At 39.1% G+C, this 20,679-nt stretch overlaps 1 protein-coding gene across 1 annotated transcript in view; it reads left to right on the top strand.

Annotated features, from left to right (window-relative positions):
- The first annotated feature begins 2,901 nt into the window (after positions 1-2,901).
- plcl2 (phospholipase C like 2) overlaps positions 2,902-20,679 on the top strand; it is a 43,496-nt gene continuing 25,718 nt past the window's right edge. The window contains exons 1-2 of the mRNA XM_023153406.3: positions 2,902-3,244; positions 3,647-4,120. Of these exons, the coding sequence (XP_023009174.1) occupies positions 3,869-4,120 (252 nt within the window). The 5' untranslated portion in view covers positions 2,902-3,244; positions 3,647-3,868. The remainder of the gene's footprint in view (positions 3,245-3,646; positions 4,121-20,679) is intronic.

The following is a 20,679-nucleotide window of genomic DNA, read 5'->3' as shown; positions in this document are numbered from 1 at the left end:
AAGGGGACAACGGTAGCATCTTACATGGTACCACAGAGAACTGTTTGGAGGCACCACCAAAAAAGCTTTAAGCCGAACCACAGCCGAAGGAAAATCACCGACAACTAAACTGTTTTACACACTTGTGCAAAAAGACCACGTTGAAAAAGGAAAATGCTCTTTTATATTTAAAACATAACAGCATGGGTAGACGTTTTGTTTTTATTATTATTATAAGTGTTTTGTAATGCAAACGCGAATGGTCACAGGACAAGTCAGAACAAACTTTGCCCTGCACAAAAAAAGACAGTGTACCATTATAAGTCAGCAGATGTCTCTGTTGTACAACTCACCCCACCTCCTGCTTTTGTATTTCACAACACTCGCTTTGGCTGCTTTCATCTGAGGCAGTGGACTATGAACAAAGCCTACTAAACCATGTAAAATAACATTAAGCCTCATCACTCACTCTGTGTGTCTTTTTGTAAAGGAGGGTATGAATTTAGGCTCTATGAATTACATTTAAGGTCTGTGTTGACTATGCATGACTAATATTTTAAATCGCTTAATCATCCCTCCTAAAACCCGATTACTTTCTTTCAAAGAGTAGTTACTGTGAGAATATTTTCACAAGAAATCTGACGCAATAGTGCAATGAGACTGTTATGTAGTAAGAGCCGTTACTTCACCTTTCAGATTAGTACATCTTCCGAGCACCGTCCGTATAAATACAAGGAAATTAGACATAATGTGAGCTGTTTTTGATTCATCATAAATACCACTCAGATGGACAACAACAACATTAGTCATTCAGAACATGTCCTACAGTCATGCAGAGAAAGCAGTTTATATTTCAAAGCATTAATCTGTTTACTTTCAAAAGTAAGTGTAGAGTCAACCCTGCCAGGTCATTGTTAGAAAACAGCATTCCCTGCTGTAGAAAGGCTTTCCATGGAACGTTGTCTTTGCTCTTCCTAAAAGCAGCTTGACAATATTTTGGTTATCCATCTATTTCCTGTATCTTCAAGGACTTCCTGTATGTGAAACTGATGAATAAAACTGTGAGATTAATGACATTTGCCCAAGAATCTTTTGTGTGCACTTGCTTCTTGCTGCTGTTGACTTTTATTTTGTTTCGTGTTGTTTACTTTCTTTTTATGCATTATTCACAGATGATGCTTGAAAAGAAGATAACATGATACAGAAATATATAATAAAATTAAAGAAAAAGAAAGCAGAACTACACCAGCAAGACTTATTTATGTTTTTTGGTGGGGTTTTTTGTATTATCCTTGTTAAATGTTGTAGGTAGAATGAATGGTGACTGGAACAGTATAACTACAGGGCTTATTTTCTCACTTGATAAGTGAAAATGAGCTCTAACTGTTAAACCACATTATCAAAATTGCATTTTCTCATTGCTCTGACATGACCTAAGCGACACAGCAGGTGTAAGCATGAAAAATGCATTTGACCCCAAAACACCTCTACAATTCACACTGAGCCCCTTCCCAGGTGGTTGGACCTACTCTAGCACATAGTTCCCCGGGTATGACATAACACGAAACACTTGCCCAATGAAGGTGGCCGTTGTGCTATTACAATAATCAGCTACGTTCACTCACAAGGGAGTTTCTGTGAAAGTGAGGAAAACCAACTTTACATTGTCTTAATTCCCTGTGACGAAAATGAAAACACAAATGCACTGTGTCATCCACATTCCATGTAAGACACAAATTATTCGACATAATGATTATCGTGGCTGAAACGATGATAAAAGTTCTGTTCCAATCATCCAAATGTTACCATAAAAAGAGGATTTGGGTTGGTTTGCACTGCATGCATGGTATGTTGTGTCTCCTTGGAATACGTTGTAACCTTTATTTTAGCTCAGACAGATAGGTAACATCCAACATTTATATCCATTTATGGCTGAAAAGTTTATACAAACCTGGAATTGAAATGCTGTTCAGTCACCCTTAGTTTACTCTCTGTATGTTCTTGGTGACTTTGTGGTGCTGTTGGTTTTGTGGCCTTTTTGCACGTACTTTTGTTTTGACTTATGTGACATAAGTCAGCAAGAAAACACTTAAACTATGTGAGAGTAATGTGAAAGGCATGTGGGTATTTTACAGTGTGTGGCACGCAGCCTTGTTTGCTATGTAGAAAAGTGAAAGTAATTGATGTGTGTGTGTGGGTCTAATATTTCCTGGTAGTCTACAGCACGGATTTCTAACTTATTTTAGTCAAAGTGCAACCTAATTTCAGCTTAAGTGGGTAAGCTCAGTAAAAACATTCTGTAATTGTTTATATTTAATCATTTAATAAGTAAATATTATTACACGTCCAAATATTCTCTTCTGGACATGAAGTAAAACTTTGAGAACTATTCAGCTCAGCCACAGGTAAGGTTTTTAAAAATTTTGCTCACATTTTTAAAAACCTTAAAAACCATTAAAAACCACATTTCTATAACTTTAAAACAAGGGGTATTACTTCGTACTTAATCATTTTTCTTATTTCCTGAGAGTAATTTATAACACTAATGATGAGCAGGTGAGGTCTTTTGAGATAAATAAGTGTGATTTCGTTGGCTGTACATGTACATTATATTTTACAGATCACACCGTAAAGTAATAAAACATTGAAAACATATTTGACACCTTTAAGAATTAAATCACTGGACTAGATCTATAAATACGTTCTGTATCTTTCAGTTTCAGCACCACCACAAAAGGACCGGTGGTACATGTTATTGATTAACAGGAGTAATTAAGGTTTATTCTGCAATTTTTACACTTTGCCAAACCATCAAGTGGACCAAACGGGACCCTGTGGCGGACCGGTACGAGCCCGCAGGCCGTATGTTTGGCAGCCCTTGTCTATGGGTTTGATTGACAGCTCGGCCTGTTTCTCCTGCTGCGCGTTCACGAGACATACACAACTTTGTTCCATGGAGACTACTGTATGCGCGTGATTTAACGGGAAATCAACGTTTTCGTTTCTTTTCTCATTTTTCTTTTAAGAAAACGTAATAACCGCTGAAGTCTGACCTGAAAAAAAATTCAGGGGAAGCATTTCTCTCCTTCCTTTTTAGGGTTTTAGTTGGCTGGGAAAACTAACTTCAAACAGCTAGCAGGCGAGTGGAGTTAGCTGTAGCTAAGCTAAGCGCTGCTCGGCACACAGTAGTGAAAGACAGCCAAGGGTGCTGTGCTCAAAGAAGACGGGTCATTCATGGATAGTGTGGGACCAGGCGCTTTAAAAGGCAAGTACACAAAACCGACGAGCGTCACATGAAGCTAATCGTGACTTTAGTGGAGACGTTAATTGACCTGATAAGTTTCTGTTAACGTTATTTACCTTAACGACCACCGGTACGCTGGTGTGGGGGGGTTGTTATTATTGTTATTACAGTTAAATGGACCGTAATGGAGTCGCTGTGTGTGCGAACTTGTGCAGAAATGCACAAGAAAGCATGCACATAAATGGGGAAAAACCGGCTGTATTTGCTGCATTTGTGATGACAGCCTGTAGTGATTGCAAGTTAACATCCGCTTTCAGCGCACTGCTGAACGCCTTCTGTACAAAAGCTGCCACTGTTCACGTTGCTGTTGTTACTACTGTCATGCTGCCTAATTATGCTAATCGCTGTGGTTTCTCTCCACAGAGCACAATGCACGGAGAAAACCCCTCTCTCTGTAGGAACCTGTCAGCTATCTGCACCGAGAGATGATACGGCGTGATTTGGTGTAAATGTTACATCGAGGCAATAGGCCAGGCAGGAAATTGGGAGTACGGCTGAAACATACGGCTTTGTTACCCAGCAGCTCGTCAGCTTGTGTGTGTGTGAGAGAGAGAAAGGGAGCGTGTGTGTGTGCTCGAAGTGCCTATGGCGGAGTTTGAAGAGGACGGCAGCCTGCCTCCATTGAATCCCGACGATACTGCCGTGCCCAGCGACAACGCAGCTGGTAAGACGCATTGCGAAGTGTCGGTCTTGAATGGAGACTGTGGGATATCTGAAAATATGGTCGGCTCGGGATCCCTCGTCGCACCTGGCAGCCAAACCGGGGTGGACAACGCCAACACCTCTGCCGGTCTGGACACCAAATCTGAAATACCACGCAGGAGCAGCATTATCAAGGTAAACACTGAAGTTCAAGCCTCTGTGTTATACCATTCATTCTGGTGAGCCAGTGTGTTGCACATCTACGCAGGACACTGGATGTTGGAAGTTACTGTGCAGTCTCTTCTGTGTACATCTTTGGTTTTGTGCACCATGATTGCTGTGAAATTTTCACACAATATGAGCCAGTAATAGGAAGCACATCCTGTACTTTAAATATAATGTCTATAGCAGAGTGTATGTTGACTTTAGCTTGTATGTCAAGAAATTCTGGCTACTAAAGCACTTGTGCCTGAAGAGCCACGATACAGTTACCAGAAGGGAAGAAACAGACGTTTAGGTGAAGCATGTGGTTCAAAGTAATATGCTGTCTGTGATAATTTAGGAGGGAAAACTAATGTGTGCAATAACAGAGATTAAATTGGAGAACAACAAATACCCGTAAATGAAAGCTGACTGAGGTAAAGTGGGGATGAGAGAGTGGAAGGGTAATGATAGTAGCTGGTGCTCTTAATAAAATGTTATGCACGACTAAAAATGTTTTATGTTTCCCTAGTGCTGTCTGATTATGGCAGATCAGACAGATTATTGTAATCATAGTAGTTACTCAGTGTCACTTACTGACTTTGGGAGCATCTTTCATTGCTTGAGGTTAAAAACATGTCTTTATAACAATGAACTATCTTGAACTTACTTCAACCAAACATGCCTCAGCTTGGCAGCTAGTGAATTTGGGCTTGCACCAAAGCGCTTCCAAACTTACCTGAAAATCACTAATTACTAATCCTGTTTTATTTTTCAGTACATCTGGTGGTACACAGCAACAACAACAAAAAAGTTGATAGTTAATTCACTGAACCTCATTTTCCAAAATATAAACAAATCGTTTTGCCTCAGTCTGCTGAGGCTGTCAATCAGAGAGGTCTTTTGTGTGTGACTGCTTTAACATTACGAATCATAAAACAGTCAGCTCCTCCAGTGTTGTCAGGATGCATGTCGAGCTACGCCTGACAAGAAGAACATTCCTGCATTGTTTGCGTGGCTTGTTGTAATCAAAAAGTTCTGCACTTCCACTCGTAGAAAACAAAAACCATACCCGATTTGAATTTCTTCATTCTATTCTTTATAGTCGTCTACTTGCGCACCTCTGGTCCACTTCCAACTACCAGCGCTGCCACCGTTTCCAACTGGAAGGAGTTGTAGAGCAGAAAATACCAAAGCCAATCTTCTCAAGCTGTGCAAAGAGCGGCTTGAGAAGGCTGGGTTTGCATTTTCAACCACTTCTCACATTTTATCTGTAAATTCATTTGTAAAGCAACCACTGAATTGTCTGATTAGAAATGATCTGCAACTTATGCACCATAAATCAAATTCATCATGCTGAATTTCTGTGTATGATCGACATGTTTTTGAACCCCCCACCCCCGCCAAAAAAAGAGAAACGTCACTGTTTCCTTAAGGCATGTTTTTTGCCAGAAAAATCCTGCACCTATGCACCAATTTTAAGATTAGTCCTGCACACTGTTATCATAGTATTTATAATGTAGAAGGTAACACGAGAAAATGCTGCTGGGAGAGAGCCATGTGGTCAGCGAGAGTCTGCGAGCAAGACTTAACATGTTCCAGGTGCTGATTCTGAATACTAATATGGCTGCTGAAATGCACAAGTGTGCATGTTTCTGCGAGGTATGCAAATACTAAACATTTGACACATACAGAGGTCTAATCTGCTGGTTCGTAATTTGATTTTGGTTCTCAGTCTAAAGCTTTGTCTTTTGGTTTAGTCACCTCATGGGTGTAGATGTTGTGAATATTGCTTAAGGGTATCAAAGATGATGACACTTCCTCACGTTGCACATTATGTCGAAAGCCCCAAGACATTTTCTTTAGCTAATGTCAGCAGCTCTGAATTGTAATTTTCCCCACTGCTACTGTCGTTGTCACAATGTGAGTCACAAGACTGCACTGGAGATGCTGTCTAGACTGAACAAACTGCTCACTACTCTGTTCTTCACATTATTTATACTGTCTGCCTGGTAAACGTTAACCTAGCAGAGACTCAAAATGGCTCCCAAAAGATCTCAGAAATGTGTGCCTTTTTAATTAAAATGCGTGTTTACGTTTGGCTTCTAGAGGTCAGTAAATTAGCTGTTAGACCAGGGATTTTATTTCCTCAGGGGCCTGCCAGATTTAAAATGCATGAGCCATGTGAGGAATTTATTCAGAGGCACCTATCAGAGAGCAGCGTGCTTTTGAGTGAAGTCTGTGTCCTAATTGTGCATTAACACAAAATGAGCACCCAGTTTTCGATCTGTGATGTTATACCTGAGGAAAGTTCCTCTGCTCTGGATGCAGGGCAGGGTTCAGGTGCTCACATTTTTGCCAACAGGTTCAGCAAGGAGGCAAATTCTTGGAAAATTGCAGCTGCTGAGCTTTGATGTTACCTGATGATTGACGGGGATAATATCGACATCAATCAATGGTGCAAAATTCCAAGTAATCTCTCACTATGCAAGAGTCCGTCTTAGTTCCCGAGAGATCTGAAGGCACGTGTTAAGAAATGCCCTGAATTCAGACACGTTTATTTAAATGTAATAGATATGAAAAGATTTCTGACTTTTTCTCTAAGATATTTTTGATTGAACTGAGAACATTTTGTCCAAGGAGAGGCAGAGATCGATGCTCTTCATGCAACTGTCCAATTTTAGTTAACTGGTCCAGCGATTTCCACATGATGGTGCAGTGCCAGGCTATCCATGCAGATGAGAAATCCTTCTTAAATGCTCAATGACCTAAATTCAATAACCGCCATATCAGATTGTATAACAGTAGCCTTCATGACAAAGCATAATGAAATATGTGAAATGTACCTCAGGTAGTTTGAAATGGTTTTGTGGCATTTCCTTCGCAACACAGTACGCAGATGGATAAATATCTAGTGAATCACAGCAGAGACAACTTACGACAAGTTGGAGACAAAACATATGTTACGGTAGGCCGCCATTAGGAGAAGTCAGTTGGGTAAAAAGATTTGTGTTCATACAGGAAGTGAAAATATTAATCAGCAATGGGTTAAAAAAAATTAAGAGAAAACCCCCACTAACAATAAAGCTAACTAAAGTGGAATTTATCTTCCAAATTTCCCCTTTTTAAAGCTGAAATTATTTAAAAAAAACAAAAACAATTTAAGTTGCATACGTAAATGTGTCTGTGAATGGAAAATAAAACTGCAACATGCTAATCATTCACTGTTCCACTTGTGTGATGACTAAACTCTCTCTGAATATCCTGAGGAATACATCCAGTAAATCAAGAATGCAGCAAGCTGTGCCCTTGACTACAAGGAAATCCTTTCTTGCAGGTATTTGTTTTTGTTCCTGATAGGTATGACTGATCAAGTAATGCACTGAGATGTTGGTGGCGAAGGAGTAGGCCAGCGTTTACGAGACGGCTTGTTTCACACAATCACTTCTTGTTAAACTCTTTCTCTGAAGCGATGGGAGGATGTGGTTGGAACATCACCCACCATGGTGTCATAGTAACAGCTTGTAGTACCTCTGTGCTTAACAACTTGACTTCTAGAAAGGTTTCTGTGTCACATAATTAGTGTGGGTGTGTATACATGTGTGTGGTTAAGAGTTACAAGCCAGTGCACATTTAAAGCTGCATGGTTGGGGCCGTTCTTCCTAAATTACATACTGAGTCAAGCCAAAGTCCTTGGGTGACAAAATTACACCATTTGTTGAGCTTTTAATTTGGTGGTTGCTGAATAATGCTATACTCCACCCCAAATCTACGCTCAGACTGTCGCTCATCATCCCAGTGACAGAAAACTTTCATGTGCCAGGACCTCTATGGCAGCGGTCCCCAACCTTTTTTGCGCCACGGACCGGTTTATGCCCGACATTATTTTCACGGACCGGCCTTTAAGGTGTCGCGGATAAATACAACAAAATAAAACTAGTACCGGTACCGAAAAAAAGAAGATTTATTCATAACACACGTGAAAAGACCCAGGAAAACCGAGTTAACGATAAAAACGATAACAAAATAACGCTGAAAACCGATAAAAACCCTGAAAAGCATACATTTCACACCTGAGCCTCAACTCTCGCGGCCCGGTACCAAACGACTCACGGACCGGTACCGGTCCGAGGCCCGGGGGTTGGGGACCGCTGCTCTAGAGAACCGGAGAGGGTTTGTGGAACCCTCGGAAGGTCTGTGATGGATTCGTTGACTAGACCAGGAGTCGGCAACCTTTAAGTTTATTGGACTAACAAAATTCCGTGTGGAGCCACAAAATATGTCTGAACCTTGTAATAAAAATAGAATGTTACCAAACCTGACTACTGTTCAGTGGGCTGTTTATGATTGTTGGTACCTCAACTTAGCATTGTCATTTTTATAGTTTTGTTCATTTAACTTTTTGCCTGTAGATGAATTGGGGGTTGCAGGCTGGCAGAGTTGTATGTGGGTTCAGAGTTACGAGTTCACAAGCTCTGAACTAAATTTTTCAACTCTGATACCATTAGTTAAACTGATCTTGCCTGTTTTTCATAATGCCAGTTAACATCTGCGTCTCAGATGTTATCCAGCTCCCTGTTACTAATCAGGGCTGCAGCATCCCTTACACTGTGATGAGAAGTTGCAAACAGTTCAGGTAAAAAGTAAGACGGATGACAGTCCTGCTAATGGTGCAGTTTTGCAGTGTGCTGCTCTAGAAAGACAGTAGTCATGTTTAAAATGATTGTTTTTTTTCTTCTTCTTCTTTTTTTTTTTAAATGGATAAAAGTTAAGACGTATGAAGCTAGATGGTAGGACCTTATTTTACATAATGTTGACAAAAGCTGATGCATCAATGAATTTATTGGTTAATCTGAACTAACACATTTTGTCATCAAAGTCAGAGAGTAGCACAAACTAACCCATTGAGGAACCTATAGATAAACATGTCTCATTTTTAGCAAAGTAAATTCCTGTTTTTTCCAGTGGAGCCTCATGCTGATGCAGGGAAAATATTCTACATATATTGTATACTTAAACTATATTATTTATTTCTTGTAGACCACTTAAATTGGTTTTGCTGCCGTCCATGTCAACGCTCGATCATGCCTTCAGTTTCTGTGCAGGTCGGTGGTTCTTTCTGCTTGGGGCTGGCTTTCTACCTGGTAAGATCAGTGGATCTGTGCTTCACACAGCCCCAGAGTGGAAGGAAGAAAAAACTATCACAGACTGAAACGAGGTAGTTTACCCAGTCAAGGGTAAACTACCATTGTTCTACCACAAGTCTGTTCTAATACAGTTGTTAAAAATGGCAGCAATTGTTTAATAAAGAAACCAACTGTTTAAATATTATCTAGATATTTACCAGAGTTTTGTTTGTGACATTTCGCATAGTTGCTTTTGTTGAAAATACTGAAACATAAAATGTCAATATGAATTTGGTCTGTAAAGCCTAGCCGTAGCTGAACGCAATGGAAAAACATGAAAAGTCACTCGTGCAGTGGAAAATAATGCAGCAGGAGAGATTAGAGTTATTTTTAGGTTATAGGTTTTCTTAATAATTGGAAACAGTTTTTACTGTTATGATTTCATTGTCCGGTGGCCACATCCTCTTTATGAAAGATGAAGTTTCTTTTTATAGTGATGTTTCAAACCCTCTGAAGGTTTGAAGGGATTTGAGAAAAGAAACACTTTCAGATAAAATGTACTTACTTGTAGCTACATGTAATACTTGTAGTTATGTGTCTTTGTGCTATAAAAAACCTAAATAACTTGGAAAATGAAGCCAGTGAACCTTTTTTTTAAAGGTTAAAAATCCAGTAATCTGTAGCTGTCCTGGTTTACATATTGAAGTGGACGCAGTGACGTGGTGGTAGGTTTCATCTTTAAACGATTGCGACATAAAATCCACAATAGTGGTTTATATATAACAAAGAGTGAGGAGACCCTCAATGACACCAAAACAAAATGTTTGAGGGCATTTCATCTGCATTTTTTCCCCCTTTTTATTGGGCTTGAGTGCTGTAAAAACATTTAGGCACTGGTTCTTGTGATTGTAGTGAAAACACTCTGTATACCTGGTTTGGAAGGTTGTGTCTTCACAGATGTATGCGCACATTCAGTAACAACTCTTCTTTGACAGCTTGAAATTTAAAACAAAAAGTTTATTTCTGCTGCTCCCAGTTTATCTACTGGGATATGGCTACTACTTTGACCAGTCCATTTTCTTTTTTTTTTCTTTTCTTTTTTAAGCATTCACCTGTGAAGCTTTTGGGTGGCAGTGCATCTCGTAGCTACACTTTTCTTACCCCTATGTCCCACCTCAGATCCTTTCGATTAAGTTGAATCACTCCATTACTTTGCTTTATAAACAACAGTTTTTTTCACAGCTCTGGTATGAGAAGAACACAAACTGTGATGTCCTTCTGTTAAAAGGGAAAACAATATGGCATTAATTATGGCGGACCAGCCGTGCTGTGAGTCCAAACAAGTTACGTCATGGTGATCTTCATCATTGTATCAGATTGCTGACTTAGTTTCAGTGGCAACTCATACAGCGGTGCTTTTCCATTTTTAAAGATCTACATTTACACAAACACTTTACATTACGTCGATGCAGAACACTGAATGTTTTCTAGCAGTGGTTGGGTGTGTAAAAGCAGACTGTTTGGAGAGAGTTTCCTCCTTATAGTGATGAGCACAGACTGTATATAAAAGATGAATGTAGCCACTGTGATGTCACCCATCAGTTTTGGTCTCTGCCATGTTGGTTTTTGGAGGCAAAAGGTAACATATTTGACCATGAGCTCAACATAATAGCTAAGGTTAGGTACCATAAAGCAGCAGTCCCCGAGCCCCAGGCCACGAGTCGCTTGGTATCGGGCGAGAGTTGAAGGTCAGGTGTGAAATGTATGGTTTTCAGGGTTTTTATCGTTATTTTTTTTTTTTTATCGTTTTTATCGTTAACTCTGTTTCCCTGGGTCTTTTCCCGTGTGTTATGAATAAATCTTCTTTTTTGGGTACCAGTACTGGTTTTATTTTGTTGTATTTATCCGCAACACCTTAAAGGCATAAACCGGTCCGTAGCACAAAAAAGGTTGGGGACCGCTAGCATAAAGATAAGAGATAAGATAAGATAAAACTTTATTAATCCCTCGGGTGGGTTCCTCTGGGAAATTCGGTTTCCAAAAGCACAGCACCGACAGAAGTTACAGTTACAGAATACACACACACACACACACACACACACACACACACACACACACACACACACACACACACACACACACACACACACACACATATATATATATATATAAATACAGAGACATATATAAATAAAATATACGAAGGGGATAAATAGAATAAATAGGAATAAAATAAAAATACAAGTGAAGTGTACAGATGTAATGCACACACATAAATATCAGGTAATTAGTATTAAGTACCAGACTATTAAAATACTAGAATTTCACTTCACAAAACTGAAACACAACTTGTTGGATAATACTGGTGTTATCACACGCTATTTAACAAATAATACTAGCACTCTCCTGCTGTTTCTTCTCAGCTCCTGGTATGCAATGCACATGCTACATTATGCACACCTTTTAAGATTTCAAGATCAGGTTTTATACAACTTGAAGACTGAGGCATCATTCAATGTCAGTCTTAGCTGGTAAATTCTCTGGCTTGTAGTGTTGTGAAAGTATTTCCTTGATTCGAATATCGATAGATATAGATTAAGGATGCTCTTATTATACCTGCTGTAACATACTGCAGTCATCAGTGTTTACCATGTTTATTAATAGCTTTTGAGCACTGGTGTTTCCCTTCTACACTCTAATTAACTGTGCTATATAATTACTGTTGAATGCACAGCCATACATTCTTCCATGTGAGTACTCACACTGGAATGTGTAAGTGTACAGTCACTGCTTGTCCTATTTTAAACGCCCAGAGAGAAATAAGTATGAAAATTAATTAGGGAAATGCAGTGTGAAAAAGAGTCTCAACAAACTTACTAGTCCCCGAGCAAGATACCAACTGATATAATCCTTAAATTCTGTAGTTTAGAAAAAAAAGAAAGACAAAAGGTCTGAAGTCTTGTTTAGGGCATGATTGAGTAAAGCGGGTGGCGAAACGCTTTCCTTTTTAAATATGATGTTGCAAGTGGTGGTGTTATTGCTGTTGCATTGTCACTTTAATTATGCATGCTACTATGTACTACTGAAATGTTACGACAGACGGGCCCATCATCATTTAGCCTGAATCTGCCAAGAAGAGATTTTTCTCAAATGGAATCTGAATTTATTCTTCTTCTTCAAAAAGTTACTTGAATAATGTGGTGTGCGTGCTGGAGTCTTATCCATTTGTCTGAACTAGTGCCGCTGGCAGCTGATTGTATAATTTATTGATGGTTTTTTGACAGCTGTCCTTGATGTCCTGCTGTGCGTCACACATCTAGCCGTTGTGTTTACGTATGCAAGGCAACTTGCAGAAGCACTAACCGGAATCACTGCCTATTAATTTACCAGGTCGGGTGTCACTGATTTGCACAAATGCTGTTTGCTTCACCAAGTTATTTCAGGGGTAGCTCAAAAAACTTGGCATCAAATACATTTCTACCACATTAACGGCAGAAGTCCTTCTATGCCCTTGTAATGGATGGCATTAATTTTATACTTTAATATGCAGTCAAGCATATTTTTCACAAACACATTTACACAGGATGATAGGTAGTCCTGTGAAAATTAAGTACACCCCATGGCTCAGTAGCTTGTATAACCACGTTTGGCAGAACTAAACTGAAGTTTTGTGGACATTTGTTAATGCACAGCTCTCTTCATTTCAGTTGAGATGAGGTCTGGACTTGGCTCACATGCAACCTAAAGGCAAGCTAAGCTGTGCTGCTATGTTCTTTTTAGAGAGAAATACTTTCTCCTGGCAAAGGAGCCATATTTTCTGTCAGTCTTTTTCTAACTGTAACTGTTATTAACCTTAACATTTTACATGCATGCATGTGGCCTGTAGAGGCCCGAAGAGCTCTTGAGTTTGAACGTTCTGACCTTGAGGTGAATTTGCTCTGAGGTCTTCTTCTAGGAAGATTTTGGCAGCGTGTTAAAACACACCAGAATGCCCCAGACCAACAAACTGCCAAAACCCCTGGTCACTCTTGCTGTTGACTGATTGTATTTGATTAGCTGCACCTGGCTGCTACTTGGCTTCTTAATTTCTATGGAAGCGTAAGACGGCGCTTTTCATTAAAAAACAAAACAAAAAAAACACTTGCTATCTGAATTAACAGGACATCTTAAAATCCTAAAAGAGCTTATGTTGACTTTAAAGCTTGATTTCATTGTTAATGATGGCTCACATGATTTTTTTTTTTTTTGTAAATGTAGTTTTCTCTTGAAATATTGGGATATACTTGTGCCTTTGTCTCTTGAGTCAACATCATTGGACACCACGTAGACTCTGTGGATGAATTTTGAGTGAATTACCCCTAAGTGTATTAAGGGTTTGCTCTTTATTGCTTATGAAATCAAGGTTTCAGGGCATTAGAGGCTTTCTGGGATTTTAACATGTCTTGTTCATTCAGAAAAAATGGAGTAATAAAATTTGAGTTTTGGAATTTTTGAGATAATTGTTTCATTAATTCAGGAAAACAAGGCTGCTTTTGTCAAGTGAAAGCACTGTCTCTGTAATATATTAATTTAATTTCAAATGATTCAATAATGAAAAAAATCCTCAGATAAATTGATTATGAATACCGTTTTTGCAGCACTGCTATAGACTTCATGCTTTATTTTCTGTTGTCCCATTAGTTCTTTTAACGTGGATCGCTTTGGGTAACTGTAACTTCTACACAGTAAATATTTAATACTCACATAAAAATAAACTGTGAGAAGATATTAATGTGTATATTATCTCCAGCTCTGTTTACACTGAGTCTTCTGTTATTGTAATTAGATCACATTTAGTGTTTATGTTGACTTTATAAACTGGGAAGCTTTGTGTGATTAAAATCACAAACTAATATCCTGACTGCAGGGACCTTTAACAGCTGTTCTCTGGGAGTGTTTATCAATAACATTGTTCTTGAGTTCTGATCACTTTCACTTTGAGTTATGTTACTGATGTTAGTATGACAATAACATTAATAGAAAAGTAGTGCATTAATATGTTGGATTGATTCTGCATATTAACCTTTTGTAGTCCTTTTAGAAATGAAACAAAGTTAGTCAGGTCTCTGTTTTTCTCAGTGCCTTCTGTTCAGCCTTAAGAGAGTCCACGGATGAATCAGTTCAGCTGTTGTGATGGTAATACGACTCCTGAAGGTGGAAATATGATGCAGTCTCCAGCTAACGGATGGTGTCAATTTTGCTTGCATCGCGCTGCCTCATCATGGACGCCTTATCAGATGCTGAGAATGTGCCACTGCTTTTCAGTCTTTTTTTTTTTTTTTTATACTGAACTCTGACATGACAGTTTTGCTTCATATTGCCTGGTGGAGTTCTTACCAAAATGTGAAATGCAGTGTTGACCTGCCATCAATAATGCGAGAATTTCTCGATGTTTCACAGTTTTACAGTCTACTTGGAGCTGTAACATTGCAAGACTTGTCTATAAGTGGTGTAAAGAGCCAAACAAAATTGCCAGTTTTTCAATCTAAAATCATAGTTAATCCCAGGCTTCACTGCACGTCTTTGCCCTGCTTTGCTTCGCCACATTTCCTGCTTCCTCTTCTGCTTGACCATCTCAGATTTGCCACAAAATGTATGGTCAAAAGTTTGGATATATAATGATATGTTGATAATGATAATATGGATAATTAATAATGATTGCTGTGAATTTTTAGCTTCATATATCAAATACTTTTAAAGATTTATTTATTCATTTTTTTTAAACGACCTGTCAACCCACTTCCAACATTTTTGTCGAGCTAGTTTTACTTGCTGCTATGCTGGACCTGACATGCAGTTCTGCAGTTGTGAATGGTTGTGTTGAAGTTATTCTACAGCTGGAGGAACTGACTGGAGAGTTCCTCACAGAGTATATAATGATATATTTATGGAGCCTCGTGTGGAGCTTCTTGTGAATTTTTCCCCTACAGCCAATACTATCACAGATAAAATTGCAGTGAACCCTCTGAAGGCTTACCTACCCAAACCTGACATATCCTGAAGAAAAGTCTAACTTTACGTTGTTTTTTATATTTGTCGGTTAAAATGTGTTTGTTTGTTTTTTCTTTTTGTCTTTTTCCCCAATTGCCAAGACTTCGGAGAACAAACAAACGGGTTGTCTGTGGTACTTAAAACAAAAAGGGGTACCGAGAAGGTCTGACATCCAACTTTGGCACCTAAAGGTTCAACGCAAATGCACTCATTTGCTCGCTAACTTTGTCTTACCTGCAATAAAATTTGCAGCAGATTAACTGAGTATTCTAGCAGACTTGTCGGTCTCCATGTACAATGTTTTCCCTGCATAGAAAAATATATGGTGCCTTCCAAAAAGGCCAAGTAATGACGGAGAAAAATCAGCTGCATGGTCGACTGAACAGTTAGTTAGTTACTTACAGTTAGTACAGTTAGTTACTAGTTCAGTTGTTCTTGGATGCCGTCTTAGCTTTTTAAAACAAACATCATGGACACTACTTGGCTAACAACTTGTCATTTCCAAGCTGTTGTCCAGTGAGCATTGCCTTCTCCTTTCTGACTATAGTGGGGACCTTAATTGACAAAATGAATTTTATGTTGTATAGAGTGAGACTTCAAACTTGTTATTGAGGCAACAAATGCGATTGGAAAATATTTAATTAATCAATTAATTTAATTTAGGGTGTCTTTTTTTCCCCAGTGTCTTCCTCGTGTGTCCTGTTCATCTAATCCACACTTAACCCATCCAGGAATAAACAAACAAAAACTAAATGTGATATTTATAAAGCAGCTATTCTATAGATGGTCACTGGTATATGTTTTTAGAGCATTAATAACTAGGGATGGGTATCGTTTAGGTTTTATCCGATACCAGTACCAAACTGGTACTTTTGAAACTGTGCCGGTGCTTAAACGGTGCTCGAACCGGTGCTTAAAGAATGGAGAACACAAAATTGGTCCAAAAACCTCTCATGTTCAGCTGTTTTTTTTGTAAAAAGACAACAATGTTAGCCTTTTCTGCAGCTATAGGGGATTTATGGCATCACGCTTGGCTGGAAGCAGTGCTTAAACAATGGAAAAAACATAAACTTTGTCCAAAAACCTCTCATGTTTAGCTGTTTTCCACTTCCTCTTTGGTCATTTTAGCCTTTTTGGCCAGGGTGAAGGGAGTATCTGCCATCAAACAAGAAGACAGCCGCATGTAACTACGACGGTGTTTGCTAGTTCACCTTGCATGCATTAATTTAATAACATGGTTAGCCTACTCAACGTAAATTATACACGAACAACATTAAGCTACTGACCCAGAGAAGAACGGCTGCTGCTGCCGTCATCATCTGTCATCATTTCTGCTACACTGGCAGGGCTAGGGGCCAGGACTCTACTTTTCGGGTTTTTGGGGGATGTTGCTAACTCCGGGTCCGATAACAGGCACCACACCCGCAGTAGATGTTCTCGATGTGAGGTCTCACAGCAAGCTATCAAATACGGTGCATTTCTCGGCTTTTAACAAAATGCTATACGTCGCCAGGTGTTTCATCAGATTCGAGGTGTTACCTCCTTTGCACAGTATCACCTTAAAGCACTTGTTGCAGGCTGCTGAGTTTGCATCTTTTGCTGTGAAGTACAGCCAGAATTTGACCGCTTCGCCTTGGGCGTTTTTAATCTGTAGCTCTGCTCTAAAAGAACATATGTACCTGGGCCCGCCTACTATCCTTGGAAAGGTAAAATGATTGGCTAGAATCCAAAGTGTATGACATCTTAGGGAAAAAAGCACCGAAATAAAGCACCGAAATGTGCGCTGCTTTTTGGTCTGGTTACTACCATTTATGTCAGATGGCACTGGATACCGGTACCCATCCCTATTAATAACAGGGCTAGACTAGAGCTTTTTTTATAATATACTCTGGAATCATTATTTTAGTTGCAATCTGCCTATTGCAGTCAGAGGTTCAGGTTTCTTTTTGTGGCAATGAAAAATGTGTGTCAGTAAAGAAAATCAGTGTGGGCATCTCTTAACAGTTTAGGTTTTGCTTTGGAGTATTTGTCAAACCACCAGACTGGTTGTAGAAAAGATAATATGTGGGCATGTGGGCTGTTCTTCTGTCTTTATGTTACGTATGTGGGAGTGGTTTGATGTTATTGCTGCCTAATGTCTGAGGTGACCGACTGATGACTGTTTGTTTATTGGTCTCTGAATAAGACCCACTGAATTTGCAGGCAAATTAGCTTAACGTGGGAGAATATAGCATTGATCTGGTGTAAGCAGAGCCTTTTAACTGCTCTTCCAGTGAGATTGTTGTGCTTAAAGTAAGCGCAACAGTCCTAATCAGCTACTTGAATTAATTCAGTCAGATGTATAAAGTGACTCAGGGAAAACTGCAGAAAACACATGCATAAATGTTATGCATAGAACATTTTATATTAACCATAAATGAGACAATAACACAATACATTAAATGAATACAGAACATGAATGTCAGATGGCACCCTGACAATGAAAATTTAAAGCAGGTGTTTGAGCAACGTATGAATTCTTTTTTTTACTAGAAACAACTGCAATAAAATGGTAATAAATTCAGAATCATGTTGGAATGAAGGAAGCAACTGAACTTTCTAAAATTCACTAAGTCAGCAGACCGCATGTGGTGTTTATGTGTGCGTTCTTTGGAGTGGTTGCTGAGTCAGACAAAGTAAGGAGATGGGGAAGGAGCAGTTTGAGATGGGATCAGAGATTATTTATTTAACAAAGTAGAATCTCAGAAAGCAATATGTTATAACCCAAGATTTTACTCGTGAGGTCTAATGAGGTAGTCATACTTCTGCATCAAATCTACACTGTGAGTGAGCCATAACCACAAGCCCGACATCTGCAACTGCACACTACATCGATGCAACCTGCAGTGACTGTACCTTCAGGAACCTTTGTTTCCTCCTATGCATTTATGGCTACTTCTTCTTGCCACCATTTTTCATATTGACTGGAAGCAACTGAGATCTTGAAGCTTAGGTGATTGCATTGTAACAGTATCACATTTTTACATTTATAAACATTGTGAATTTGAAATGTAAATTAAAGAAACTTATGATTTTGCAATAAACAATACAGTGTAAAGGAGTAGCAAATGGCCCAGTCTTTATATTTGCCAAATAGAGGAGATCTGGAGGAAGGGTGAAAGGTCCACTTCTATGAAGGAATGTTTCTGAGCATGTGTCACTCCCACGCTCAGCTCCAGTTTATTTTTCCATCACTGGTCCTGTTGACTGTTTTACCAGAATTATTTTAGATCCTAGATTGTCAAATATGATAAACATGAGGTGTAAAGCTCTGTATTGAGTTTCCTTTGTGGCGTAAAGGGTGTTTGGAGGTGAAATTCTTTTCAAGGCAAGAGACATAACTTCTCTGCGGAAATCTGGAGAAGCCTCAAAGATGAAACCCTGAGTCATTATTTCCTTATGAGAATTAACCCGGCCTTCTCTTCCCTCCATAGGGTACTGATTGCCCTTTTGACTGTAAGCCATTATGTTGTTAACTCTCTGAAAGGAGGTCCAAATTCTAGTGAATTCCAGTTTACCACTGTAGAAAGGAAAAGAAATGCTGTGTTGTGGAAAGGGGGTCTTTGACCCTTTTTATTCGGAGTAGCATGAAAGGCCGCACGCAGTGTTCATGGATTAAAGAAATGTCCTACATATTGATGGAAAATATTGTGGTGACCTTGGAATGAGATCTATTACTGGTAATGAATCAAAACTCAATTATGTTTGGTTGATGGCTGACATTTCTCTCAAGGTCCAATAAATTCATACCAGCTATAAAGATAACAAGAAACCAGTTGCAGAAGGTTACATGGTCATGGGTAAAGGCTTAGAAAAAGGGCATTTGATGATAAGAAGAAGAAGAAATCTATTGCTTCTCGTTTCAAACAGCTCATATCTACAGGGCAGGTATCATTTACAGTATGATTTTCACTGGTTTAAATTCATTACTAGCTTATTGTCATCACTTTGATGAGCAATTAGGAAATTGACTAATTACTCAGTCTTGCATTTTTTTCTTCCTTATCTCGTTTTGAAAAGAACCATAACAAATTAACTTTTTGTGAGGGCCTTACAGGAAATTGAACAGAAGTTACCCCTGTGTTATGTCCTAGCGCTTGTTGTGTAATTCAATTGATTGCGCAGGCTGCCCTCACAATGTCACGAAAGATTGATCAGGGTATGAGATAAGGTGATCAGTATGCCCATTTAGGCATATTTGTTACTGTTGTTTTTAATGTTATTGCACTGCAGATAATGCTATCAACGGCTCTTTACAGTTCACACAGTTTAATAAAATGTGACAGCTTTTGTCTAAAACTTAGTAAAGAATCAACCCTGTGGAATATTAACTTTCTGTACTATTAATAAGTAAAGATTCTTATTAATATCACAGAATTAACAGATTCATTTATTGTAACTGTGACTAATGTCTCAATCTAATATTGAGAAGATGATAGGCTCGCTCTCTGCCTGGAGAGCTGATGATGTAAAGCCTGGAACAGCTCCATAGAGAACAGTTGGAAGAAAATGGTGGTAAGCAATTAACTCAGCCCACCCAAGGCAATTTTTTCCTTGTTAATTGTATCCTCTTCTTTTTCAGTGCTGAAAATGTTGCCATAAAAAGACTTAAGTGTCAAATTTGAGGAAACATTTTAACTGTGTGGATTTTGTTGCACATTTTGGTTGATTGTCAGGAGAGCAAGTCCTTTGGATTGTGGGCTGTAGAACATTACATTGTAACAAGATGAATATGCTTTTCACTTCACCTAACAGCTGTTTCTGATTGGTGTAGTTTGTGTTTAGCAGATAAGAAGGGTCTCTGCTACAGTGGGTGAATCTACATTATATGGACAAAAGTGAGGCTACACCTGTTAATCACTGAATTCATATGTTTCTTTCAGTCCCATTGCCACTGGTGTATAAAATCAAACACCGCCAAGTTCCAATGAGGAATGAGGAGTTGCAGTGCTCTGCTTGCTCATTAACTGCGGAGTTTCCTAACCTCCTCTGGTATTAACATCAGCATAAAAACTGTGCACTGGGAGCTTGATGGCGATGGGTTATCATGGCCAACAGGCACCGCCAAACATTTGACAGAGTGATGTAAGTCGCGCAGCCACTAGACACTTGAAAAGTGGAAACATGTTGTGTGAATTGACAAATCATGCAGTCTGCATTTGGTGAATGTTAGAAAAACATCATCTGCCTTACTGCAGCATTCCAAGTGTAAAGCTTGGAGCAGGAGGGATAGTGGTATGAGGTTGTTTTTCTGGGTTTGTGCTGGCCCTTTTGGTTCCAGTGAAGAGAGATCTTAATGCTTCAGTTTACCAGGACATTTTTGGACATTCCAGCATGACCCTGCATGTGTACAAAAAC

This window comes from Maylandia zebra, linkage group LG11 (assembly GCF_041146795.1).
Source record: "Maylandia zebra isolate NMK-2024a linkage group LG11, Mzebra_GT3a, whole genome shotgun sequence".
Classification (NCBI taxonomy): domain Eukaryota; kingdom Metazoa; phylum Chordata; class Actinopteri; order Cichliformes; family Cichlidae; genus Maylandia; species Maylandia zebra.
Note: the sequence above shows the minus strand (reverse complement) of the source record. Positions and strands in the feature narration are given on the sequence as shown.